The sequence below is a fragment of the Lingula anatina genome, chromosome 10, assembly GCF_051362555.1.
Source record: "Lingula anatina isolate TDL-2025a chromosome 10, LinAna3.0, whole genome shotgun sequence".
Classification (NCBI taxonomy): Eukaryota; Metazoa; Brachiopoda; class Lingulata; order Lingulida; family Lingulidae; genus Lingula; species Lingula anatina.
In genome coordinates this window covers 16,643,291-16,655,557 of record NC_141776.1, presented here as the reverse complement: position 1 = coordinate 16,655,557, position 12,267 = coordinate 16,643,291, and the positions used below count along the sequence as shown (strand labels likewise).

The window sequence follows — 12,267 nt, the reverse complement described above, 5'->3', positions numbered from 1 at the left end:
ACCTCAATTGTAAATCAAGACCTTGAGGTGTGAATTGAGGCCCAGGAATATAAAATTGAGACCCTGGGATGTAAATCTGTTTATCAGAGGAGTGTAATTGATTTTCGAAGACCAAATCAGACAATACCAGCCCTCTCCTACCCGCTGACCCCTTCTTGTAACCAAGATTAACTGCCCCCCCTCCCCCCCCCCAGTACAACCATCCATGGGCCATCCAATGAAACAGTTGCAGTGTATTATAATGTTCTCTCTGACTCTGGTGTCTGTTCTCTCTCTCTCTGTAGGATGATGAGGATATTAATGTCAAAATCACCTTCAAAGCCAAGGTACATGCACGAGATTGGCCTTTTTGGCCACGCTGAAGCTTCTTGTTAATATTAACTCTATTCGGAGCACTTCTTGCTTCTTGTTCTAAGGGACACTCATGCACTGCCTATTAACTAACTCACTGACTAAAACTGGACCTCACAATTTTAAAGATCTCAAGCATACAAAGCCATATGTTATTGAATGATAAAGCAAAAATGTTGCATTTGATTGACAAACAGTTGGACAATTTTCTTTTGAAATTCATTTTTTTATGTTGATGCCTTGACAAGGCAAGGAAGTGGTTTATATATTTGATAGTATTTAATAGATTAAAATATAATTGATGTTATCATCAGCCTGAAGTCTACCCGTGTGCCATGTTCAAATATGAAAAAAAATATTAAATATAACCAACTAAAAGTATTCAAAAATTAAATTTTGGAAATTTGAAATTGTTGAATTAAATTTTATTTGCTTGGTAAATCATAAGTATTTATGGCAATAAATTTGGATATTGTTTGATTCTGAAAAATGAACCATTTTCTTATAAGCATAGGGCTTTTGCCATTGATGTGTGCCATGCATTATATTAATTTTTTCAACTTTAAAATGATTAATCAAATGTTCAGTAAAATGCACACACAATAGATGATGAGCACTGCCCCAGTAATGGAGGATATTCTTTTACTTGCTTCACAAGTTAAAATTTGAGTTAATTCTATATTATTTGCATGTTTGACATTTGCATGATTAATTGCATGAGGCAGTATTATTTGGCTTACACCGTTTCTATATCTGTTTTCTTTCTTGTTGATCCATACGAGTTTTGCTCTCTTCTTTCTGGTTTAACCCTGACACCTATTTCTGCAGTTCTTTTTCAAACTGTACTTGTATTTTCTTTGATGTTTTACAATGCTTTCTTCAGTTGGCCTTGTGTTTCTGCCTTTTGTTTATCTCTCTTGTCATTTGATGGCGTCTTCATTGGTTCATTGTCTATTCTATAACATTGCCATGTACGTGGCTTTGTGTGCTTCATGCATGTCCTGTAAATTCAAGTAACAGCATGGTTTAATCCAGTTGGAAATGGCATGCCCCTTTTCCAGTCTATTCACATATTCAATACAGCGCCCAATCAGCGAGTCACTGTTGTCTGTTCTGCGATGTATTTCGTGTCTCTCTGTTGCATTGTGGGTGTGTCAGGGTCGTGGCACTTTTCTGTCTATCCTCGGTATGGTCTTTTTCCAGTACCGTCAAGCAGTCAGTAAACCCCCTCCTCTTAACCGACAGGGCCGCTCGTTTACCGCATTTGGCTTTGGAGCTGGCTCGTCCTCCCAGACGTCCACCTTAACGCCCCCTAGGAGAGGTTCCAGCGTCAATGTGAATGTGACCCCAACAACTGTAGACATCACCAGTGATACGCCAGAGATCAGGAAGTACAAGAAGAGATTCAGTTCGGACATCTTGTGTGCTGCATTATGGGGTAGGTAGACATTTTGTTTTAGGTAGTAGGTACACTTTTGTTGTTTATGCATGTGTTCTTGGTTAAAAGGAATCTTTTTGAAATGAGTCATAAAATGAAGGAAGAATATTACAGGATAATTTGCATAATGTAAAAAAAGCATATTTTTAAATAAACTTATTTCAAATTAGTTCATTGGTAATGAGGTGCTAATGTTCTAATACTTAGTGGTTCAGAAAAGGAATAAAATTTCATAGATAACAAAATAAATCTGTGAAGGACAAAGTATTATTACAGTAATATTTTATGTGATTATGATCACAATTTTTATTTAAATAAAGGAAATAAAGTGGTAAGTAACAACTTGTCTTCCCCATGACCTTTATGGCTTAGTAAATAAATATATACACAACTAAGATATAATGTTGAAAATATATATATATACATATTATACCATGGAAGGTGTTGAAAACAAAAAAGAGATAGGCATGGTCTGTCTCACCCTCAAACACACACACACACACAGAAGTGAGCTGCATGATCTGTTTTCTTCTCTTGAACCCCACTCCAGTATGATAAATTAAGTCAGATACATCACTTGCCACCCAAGCCTATTTGACAACTTCTCATGCTCCACACTCCTATACATCACATACACCATGCTGACACAAACACCCCATTTCCATAGATTAGATCGACCTACTTTAGATCTACCTAACTCCCTGGGGGTTCACGCTAAATAGCTGTCAGCCGGGCGGACACGAAAGTTAATTACCTCCTTGCAGCTTGTAGTAGGCGGGACGGACATTTAAGTCGGATTATCTGAAGTAATCTAGTGAGACTCCCCGCGGGGATAGATCGATCTAAAATCTATGGGAATAGAGCCAAAGATAACAATCTGACTGGCGTGGAGACATCTTGTAATGAAATCGTAATATATATCTGAACTTATTGCAGGGGTGAATTTACTGATAGGCACAGAAAATGGCCTTATGCTGTTAGACAGAAGTGGTCAAGGGAAAGGTAGGTATATTTCATATGGATACTACCTAAAGTATTCCAGTAAGGCATATTTTGATAAACATTTTCAGTATGTTTCTCCTCAATGCCAGTTGTAATCTTTCCATTTCCACAAACATAAAAAGATCATATCCAGGCCTGTAGCCAGGGGGGGTTCGGGGGGTTCGAAAGAACCGCCCTTTTGCTGGAAAAAGGTCCACTGTGGGTAAAATTTGATCTAGGTACATGAAGTTTTTATGGGAAAAGGTCCACTTTTGAAATTGTTGGCTACGGGCCTGATATCCATAGTGCATTTAAGATGTGGTTGGTTTAAGTCATAGGACACTAATCGGTACATACGTATTCTCATGATTCCAGATGTTAACTTTCATTTCATTTCCTTTACTCTTAGTATACCAGCTGATTTCTCGGAGGCGTTTCTCCCAGATGGAAGTTTTAGAAGGGCAGAACATTCTAGTCACAATATCTGGCAAAAAGAATCGTCTCCGAGTTTATTACCTGTCTTGGTTAAAGACGAAGATATTGAAGTCAGATGGGGTAAGTTGAAGATTGTGTTGTGACTGTCTCACTAAACACAATTATAGAATGGAATCTGAAGTGATGAATTTAATGAAGACTGGGTCATTTTCAAAACATATCTCTGTTTCAATCAAGAATTCAATCTGCTTAGAATTTTAAGTGACTGTATTGTTTTTCACTAAGAATTAAAAAAATATAAATTGCATTTGATTTGAGAATGATATTTTACCAGAAAGGTAACATAAACTTCTATTAAGGTACATCAGCTTAACTTATTGTTATACAGATACAGCACTTCCAAAATGCTCTTAAACTAAATATCCCTTAATTCTCTGAATCTAGTCCACTTAGCAGTCTTACTTAAGCCCAGACTTTTTTTATGACTCAGCCCTAATATGTAACATGCATACAAAAATTCGGATGTTCTTGCTGGGTGAGACGAGGATTGTGTTGTCACAATCTCACCTGATGCAATGGCTTACTTATGACTTATTAGCGTAGGTCTCTTCATTGCAGACAGAGAAGAGAAATGGTTGGACGAATGTCGGGGAGTTGGACGGAGCAGTGCATTTTAAAATTGGTAAGAAATGAACAAAATTAGTGAAATAAAAACAATTCAGTATTTTGTGGCAATAAATGCTGGTTTATATCAAGTTATTGAAAATGTATATGAATTTGATATATATGTATACAGTATATTTTACATTCAAGTTAAGCCATTTTGTGCTTACCATGCTATTATTGTGATGCCTAAAAAGTTTTCTTAAAAAAGCATTTGCTATGGACTTTTCTATTTTCTCTTTCAGTAAAATATGAACGCATCAAGTTTTTGGTGATAGCCTTGCAACACAGTGTGGAAATATACGCGTGGGCCCCTAAACCTTACCACAAGTTCATGGCATTTAAGGTAAACATTGCAGACATGTAGATAAATCTTAACATCAGAACCAGCCATAGTTGTACTGAAAAAGTTAACGCCAAGGACCATTGGTATACACATGTTCTGTTTCAGTACTTCAAATATTCATACAGTGCAAATATCAGAGATCTTTGAAATAGAAATCAAACTGCATACAGCTACAAGTAATTGTGAATGAAAAACATTTATAGCATAAAATCTTCACCTGTGGTTATGACAGTTTACTCTCTAGGGTATGGCTATTGGGCAGGTTCTTAAAGAAAAGACATATTGTAAAGCAGGTTGCTCTTATTTGTAGTGGATAACAGACCTAAAACTTGAACTCTTTTCATTTTACACTCAATTCCCTTTTATTTATCTGTTTTGTCTTTGTATTCCAGTCTTTTGGAGACCTGGCAGACAAGCCGGTGATTGTAGATCTCACAGTAGAAGAAGGTCAAAGGTTAAAGGTCATCTATGGGTCACATCGAGGCTTTCATGCCATAGATCTAGATACATCGACTGTATTTGATCTGTACATTCCTTCCATGGTGAGTGGAACGACTATTTTCTGTAGTTCATGTTTTATAATGTAGAATTAAAAGGAAAAAACATTATGTTCTTCAATCAGATTATACTAAGTGAAACAGACCCAGGGTCAATTTGGAAACTGTGTATGTCAGGATCTTTTCCAGAGCAGAAATTTGATGTATTGACCAGGCAAATACCTTATTCTGCTCTATATCTTTGGACTTGATGTGCACAATTGCCAATTAATGAATATTGAATCTGTGTCATTTCTTATTATGTGAATCTTCTTAGGTGAAAATTACTTTGTTCTTTAGATAGTTGGGTATTTTGCTGTAAAATAAAGTCTTAACTTGAATTTCTGTTTGGGAAATAATTTTAAAAATCACTACAAAACAATCCTGTGCATTGCATATCTTTCGGCAGAGTAAATGCATTGTAATCTTAGTGTTAAGCTCATGATAAAGTCTACGATTTTATATTAAATTAAATCTTTTCAAATGGTATTATAATAAATATATGTAGTTAAATAAGTGGTGTTTATAGAATAAGGAACACAATAATTAACACTGGATTTTGTTTTTCTCTTTGCCAGTATAACAGGGGTCAGGTACTGATTGTGTGTAGCACGACACATGCATGATGAGCATGTTTTGTGTTAAGAACCCTCGTATGTTGAACAGGATACAATGGGGGCTGGCTTAGTTTAGATCTTTGATATTTATGTTTGTTGGTATTGAATACCTACTGTGTAGAAATAAATACCATAAAATTCCTGTGGTTTTGTAAGATCTGAAGTACAAATTATTTCTGACATTTGACCAAAAGAAAAGATTGTTTTATAAGATATAAAGTACTAATTATTTGAAATTTTTGAACAGTAGGAATGCCCTAACGTTCTGTCCGTCTCAAATTATCAAAGTGTAAATAATTTCAGATAATGGTGTTTTGATGAAGAATAAACACAACTGAGTGGCTACATTAATGTTAGTGGCAGTACTACTCAGTTGTGATCATGTCCATTTTGTTTCATAAAAAAAAATATCTGAAATGAGCCAGTACCTTGAGTGTCTCCCTCCTTAAGTACATATATATGTGTTGAGAAGTTACTCCCTTCATATTAGAATTAAGTCTGACTCATATTCACCAGTTTTATTGTTACAAAGTGAATTGGGATATGTACACATATTTTTAGATGTTGTGCGGAATGTTAGCTGTTGTAAATTTGTGGAAGTCCTGACACATAAGAAAAGATTTCAGCCAAAACCAAAAGCCTCAAAGGCATAGAAAAACTTTTCTGGTTGTTCCTCTCTTGTAAAATATAAAAAACCAGGGAAGTACAGATATGAAGGGTGTTTCCACTATTTAGAAAATGATTTGATGCAATTTCCTTATGTGTCAGTTTGATTTTGAAAATTAGCATATTCATACATAGAGAGAAGCACATTCTTGATTTTATGTAGAGATTGAAAAAGCCAGATTTATTTTAACACTGCCTAAAGAGATTCGCTTTTATTAATCTTAAAATGTAAATATTTCTATTGAGATTTACTGCCCAGCAACCTTGCCTGGATTTTGTCTGTTAAAAGATGTAAATTGTTGTACTGGTTTGAATATGTACTTTTTGCAAAACCCAAGTTGTTCTAAAAGCATGTATTTGACACCAGAAAAAATGTAAATAAGAAAAAAAATTTAGAATTATTGTAAATGTTGGAAATGACTATAATTTAACCAGATTTTTTAAAAATTCTTTCGAACTTGTTGAAATCAAATTATTTAGACTACAGGTGGAAGTAACCTTCTGTCATGCTGAATTGTCTTAGAAGTGGCCTATTTTATCCCATCTTAGTGTGGTACTAAACTGATATATGAGTTGATCTTGACAACTGTTTTCCTTGTTCCAGAACCAAGCTCCTTTGACTCCACACACCATTGTCATACTGCCAGAGTCCAACGGAATGCAGTTACTTCTCTGTTACGACAGTGAGTGGAAATATATCTTTATTGTTCTCAAATACCCATATATCTATTGAAAATAAAAGTTAATACCATATTGCCTTAATGATACACTGCTTTACTTTGGCATGTTCCTTATAGGGGTACTAAAGGAAAATCTCAGATGAAATTGTAATGTAAATATTGAACTGTGATACCGAGGTTAACAGTTGAAAACAAAATAGTTTTAGAGAAAATAAATCAAGATTTTGGGGCAAAAGTATATTTTTATCCTGTTAGAATAAATTGCCAGACATTATGGCATGTTGCACTGTTCTGTAATATAGCACATCTTAACTCCATGCTCTTTTTTTCCATCAGATGAAGGTGTTTATGTAGATGCCAATGGAAAGATTGCCAAGAACATGGTGCTGCAATGGGGAGAGTTACCAACATCAGTGGGTGAGTGTGTGGAATGTGTTGGAGGAAACAGTTGATTGTGTTAGGTGTGAAAAGCTGATGTGCTGCACTTAGGATTGTGTTCAGTGTGGTAGTTGTGACATGTAACTGATATTTTCATCTGAAATGTCAGGTGTACTTTTGTGATTTGAATGAACGTGTGTTTTGTTTAGAACTGAGTTTTTGAATAAAAATTACACAAAAACAAAATGCTGAACCCAATTTCAGGGTCAGGGTCAAGTAAAGCAATTATTTGTGAATACCACAAAATTGCTTTCTTATTGGGGAAAGTTAGATTCAGCATCTTTTATCGGACCTCATTTTACTATTTTTCCAAATCAAGATTTTAGTATTTGTGAAAGAAAAAGACCCTGTTAGAACTGAAATTGGCCAGTCGTTGTACAATGAGACATTGGACTGCGAGAGGAGTTTGAAGTTCATGATTGGTAATCGTACCTAACTTGTCTATTGCAGCTTACATCAGCACAGGGCAGATTATGGGCTGGGGCCACAAAGCAATAGAAATCCGTGCAGCTGAGACAGGGCATTTAGACGGAGTATTTATGCACAAGAAGGCTCAAAAACTGAAGTTCCTTTGTGAAAGAAATGATAAGGTTTGTTAAACTGCTATTGAATCTCATTAGAAGTAAAATAATTTCATGCAGAAGAGAAAAACAGAGGTTTGATTAATCTGATGGTTTGGAATTGACGTGTTCGATCAACCCTAAAAACAAGCAAATTAATTAGTTATCTGTAATTTATTTATTCATTTAATAATATTTAGATTTAAAGTGTTAGGGATTACTCTAAGAGTTTTAGGTAAGGGATTGTTGATATTTTGATGGGTCTCCAACTTATTGTGCTCTTGCTAGGAATCATTAATTAAAATCCTTAAGATGTTTTAAATTTGTTTTCACAGTAGTTAAAACCGAACACCAAATGTTAATTAAATTCAATTTTTAATCACCAGTTTTTGATATCATTGTATTGATATTTACAGGTATTTTTCTCCTCTATACGATCCGGTTCTACATGCCAAATATACTTTATGACACTGAACAAACCAGGACTGACTAACTGGTGAAAAAAAACTTCAGAATGACTCAACAGAATTTAACTGAGGAAAATACAACGAACTGCTTAACTTGGTCCAGAAGATAAATCTTGGAGACTCTGATCACTAGACACAGACAGGGTTTCCAAAAAAAAGCATTCATTGTGTTTGGCGAAGAAGAGAGTTTATTTCTAACTCCACCATCATTGCTCAGCAAAGCAACACCAACAAAGAGACAGAATGGTTACTTTTTATTAACATTTCCAAGAAAGAAAATGACATTTGGAAGATTTAATGGACATAAGGGCCCTGAGTATATTAAGTGCAAATAGCTTACTTGTATTCAGCAAAAGAATAGGGATTTACATCTTATTTATTTGGTCAAGGGAGATTTTCTCTGGGTGACATTTCTTAGGCCAAAAGAATATTCTGTGAAGTGCCCATTTCACAGTAGCCTGTGACAGGGTGATGCAAGACACCAATTACTCATTCCACCAAATAAAGAGATTCAAATGTTTATTTGTTTAGTGGTCATGACAGTAAAGGTGCACAGTAACCAGTGCTTATTGATAAGACAATGTCTCCACTGCCATTACGTTTATCATGTCTGAAGATTGCCCCCTCAATCCACCTCTCTTTTGATTGGTTGGAAATGATGCCATGGAGCTCTTTCAGGTCCTCCACATTGTATCCTGTTTGGATGTGATTGGTTTTGAAATTCTGAAAACTGAGTGAAGTTGTTGTGTCTGAAAACTGCTCATTATGAAAAGGTTTTATATTTGGAAAGCTGATTCTTTCTCAGAAAAAAAAGAAATTTGTGTAAATGCTGAGTACCTGATGTAGTGTACACTTGGGCTGTACATTGCTTCCCAGAGGAGTGAAGTGATAAGCAAAGGTGCAAATCAGATGTTCAAACCATCCTCTCTTCATTAAGACAGGGTTAAGGGACTGCATAAAGTAGTAGGTGGGTGAAATGTGAATACCAATTGTAACTGAATCTCATCAGAACCCAGTGAAGTGTCACAACAATATTTAGCTGCAACATTGTATCATAGTCGGTGTCAAAGCTGACCACAATTATAATGTAATGATACATTGTATCGTTATTTCATTATGGATGTTTCTACAGCAAGGTGAAATGTATGTCACTGTCTAGGACATTTAATATGCAACTGAGTGTCAGGAGTCTTGTTGGCTTTGAATTCAACAACCCGTATAGAAAGATGGCCATGTGAAGATGCTTTTGGTGCTGAAAATGTTTAAATGAATGAGATTGAACTATTTTCCAGTTTTATGTATAGATTATAGCTTTATATCTGATATGTAATGTCAAGATTTTAAGAGTCTGTGTAAATGTGCCAGTAGTCATAGAGTGTTTTGGTTCAAGCACATTATCTTCAACAATGGGCAAATTTAATTGATCTCTTACCACAATGTAATTAGTTGCCAAATATTTACAATTTCATTATAGGTTTGTTACTTCATTCATATAACGTGTACTTTAAGTTTAGATATAACTTGTTGTCCTGGTAAGCTACATATTTTGTATCTGCAGGTTATAAGGTTGTCATAAACAGATGTGCACTGGGTATGAACCATAGCTTGTTACAGCAAATTTGCTAACATTTTTTGGGAAAATTTGCAAAACATGTGACAAAATGGTGTGCAAAATGCATTTTATTTTTGGTTTTGGCAAGTTTTTGAAGCAGGAAAATTCAGAACATAAAATTAATTGTCTCTTCCATCTGTTGCATTAAGTTTCTGACAGCATGAATAGAAATTCGTTCTTCGGCTTCTCTTGTCAGGTCAGCGCCATCTCACGTTAGTATTTATATTTCACAGTCGAGGTCATTAGTTTGGTGAAGGTGACGGTCCCTTGGATGGTTCAAGACGTCCAGGAAAACAATTTGCTTACAGCTTTCGCACTGAATTTTTTACCATTTTTTTAATGGAACACCATTAAGCAAGATCTTCATTTGCAACATTTTGCTTTTTCTTCGTCTGAGGTCATATGTTAAATGTAAAGGATATGTATTTGGTAAAATATGCTTAAAAATGTACAGGCATTTCTGAACTGGTACTTGTAACTATCAATGAATATAAATAAATATTTAATATAAAGCTCCATTGATAATGCTGTTTTTATTTAATTTTTTATTAAAAGAAAAATAGCTCCTGCGTGTAGCCTATCCGGTCTAAAACACCATTTAAACGGCCAACTGGTGAGTTTGTGAATAAGCTTGAATGAATAAGCTTAGATTTATCTGACAGTCAACATTTTATGCTGCCGCGAAATAATACCGTAGACCGTTCCCCATTACTTAGTACAGGTGACATTTGTCCCATATACAGGTACTAACGCCAAAACTCCAACTAACCCTAACCTGTACTAATTATATGGGAGTCTGGACTTCCATTCCTAGGACTTCCATTCCTGTCACACCGTCATTGACGTAGCCTACTCGTGATTGCGCAAAGTGGGTCTAACTAGGACGCAATAATATTATTCAAGGCTGGATAGCGCTGTCAAGTGGTTAAAATGGTAGCATATCCGGAGAATATCAGTGTTTCATCAAGTCGACAATAATGGATAGTGCTATCCAGAGGATAAATCGGCTTATCCAGAGGATAGAATTGTCCACTCGAAATTGCTATCAGTATGTTGCTTGGGTCCATGTGATTGTTCGAGAATTTACCCCCAGCCGGACAATAATCCTTTCAACTTTTGTGATCCCTTTCATTTGAATTCTGTATATTGTTACACGTCTGGCACCATTTATATATTGTTATCATCCAAACTTTCGTTGAAATGAGGGTTGTTGCTCTTGCCTTTTAATCTCGTGATAAAAGTGATGTAATCTTATGCCATTGGCGGCCATTTTGACATTTGGAAGTCCCATTTTAATCTGAGCATAGGCCTTATCTGAAGAAAGAGACACAGCTTCATTTATTGACCACCGTGCAAACTAATCTTATTCGTGAGTTGCTGAATTTGTAAACATGGTGAAGGCAAAACAATTCACAAGTTTATCAAAAAAATGATAAAACTAGTTACATTGCTAAGAAGTGTATTTTGTAGCGGGTTTCTCCTCAGTCTAAATTTCTGTATATTTGTGGAGAAGGCCGTACCAGTGTCCATTGTTGTGTTAAACGGTCCACCCACCGGCGTTTGGACCCAAAAAAAGAACAAGTCTTTTGAAGTTCATAAACATGTAATTATCTCCATACACAACGGTAATAAATATCGCCATAGTACCTTTGTCCAGCATCGTCCCTGTATTTGAAGGTGCGTCACATCGGACTCGGACCGACCAAACGACATCAGTGTTAGCGGTTGAATGAATGCTGTCCATGTAAGCTGACCTTTCACAACAATTATTTTTCAAAAAGATGAAAACCCGTTGACATCTGTAAATATATTAGGGGATACAGGGGCTAGTTGGACCCCGGGGTGGTCAATTCTTGTACCCATAGTTACTTTGTTATAAGTTGATGGGGGGCCAACTTACCCCGGGGTCCAACTAGCCCAGGTCTCCCCTACGTAAGCACGGCAGGAGTTGGCCGTCGAACGCGGAGAGGTTTATTCTATATAACATGTCTAGAGCTGGTTATTGGAACGCTTTATTCGGTTTAAGGGGTGTTTTACGGGAATTGAGAATATATATTGTCTCTTGGATTGTATGCGAAATAATTCAGTGTCATCCTCTCCAGATTTAAAGCTTGAACGGCTCACACGTGTCACATGTATGTAATACCCTGAAAAAAAAAGCAAAAAAAACAATACCCATTACCATAAATTCATCCACTTCCCTGTGTGAGATATTAGAGATATAAACCAGCTATGACTGGGTGTTCTTTTCTGTACTTTATAATTGTAAATACAAACCTATAGTTATATAGCCTTACTGATATATACTCTTTATTTTGGTTTGAGGGAAGTTTTTCGGTAAAATGCAAGTACTTTCTCTCGGTATGAATGTCAATTTACAATTACACAGCCATCTTCTCACGACATATGCCTTGAGCACCTCTCGCTGATGCACGAAGTGTTTAGGCATTTATCGCTAGGTTTTATTATTTCACACT

The 12,267-nt window shown here is 35.8% G+C and overlaps 1 protein-coding gene and 1 long non-coding RNA gene across 10 annotated transcripts in view; one reads left to right on the top strand and one right to left on the bottom strand.

Annotated features, from left to right (window-relative positions):
- LOC106177175 (serine/threonine-protein kinase mig-15) overlaps positions 1-10,308 on the top strand; it is a 58,606-nt gene extending 48,298 nt beyond the window's left edge. For 4 of the 9 annotated variants that reach the window (XM_086997873.1, XM_086997870.1, XM_086997869.1 and 1 more), the window contains 12 exons: positions 285-326; positions 1,555-1,789; positions 2,726-2,791; positions 3,180-3,325; positions 3,809-3,887; positions 4,114-4,214; positions 4,607-4,756; positions 5,329-5,343; positions 6,638-6,716; positions 7,050-7,130; positions 7,602-7,741; positions 8,128-10,308. In XM_086997873.1, coding sequence (XP_086853999.1) covers positions 285-326; positions 1,555-1,789; positions 2,726-2,791; positions 3,180-3,325; positions 3,809-3,887; positions 4,114-4,214; positions 4,607-4,756; positions 5,329-5,343; positions 6,638-6,716; positions 7,050-7,130; positions 7,602-7,741; positions 8,128-8,211 — 1,218 coding nt within the window. In that variant the 3' untranslated portion in view covers positions 8,212-10,308. The remainder of the gene's footprint in view (positions 1-284; positions 327-1,554; positions 1,790-2,725; positions 2,792-3,179; positions 3,326-3,808; positions 3,888-4,113; positions 4,215-4,606; positions 4,757-5,328; positions 5,344-6,637; positions 6,717-7,049; positions 7,131-7,601; positions 7,742-8,127) is intronic. The other 5 variants (XM_086997872.1, XM_086997868.1, XM_086997874.1 and 2 more) reach the window with 5 other exon arrangements.
- On the bottom strand, positions 10,305-12,218 carry LOC147759694 (uncharacterized). The gene is made up of 3 exons (XR_015331485.1): positions 12,088-12,218; positions 11,438-11,937; positions 10,305-11,104 (listed from the first exon to the last, which is right to left on the bottom strand). It is a non-coding gene; the product is annotated as an uncharacterized LOC147759694 (long non-coding RNA).
- Positions 12,219-12,267: the final 49 nt, after the last annotated feature.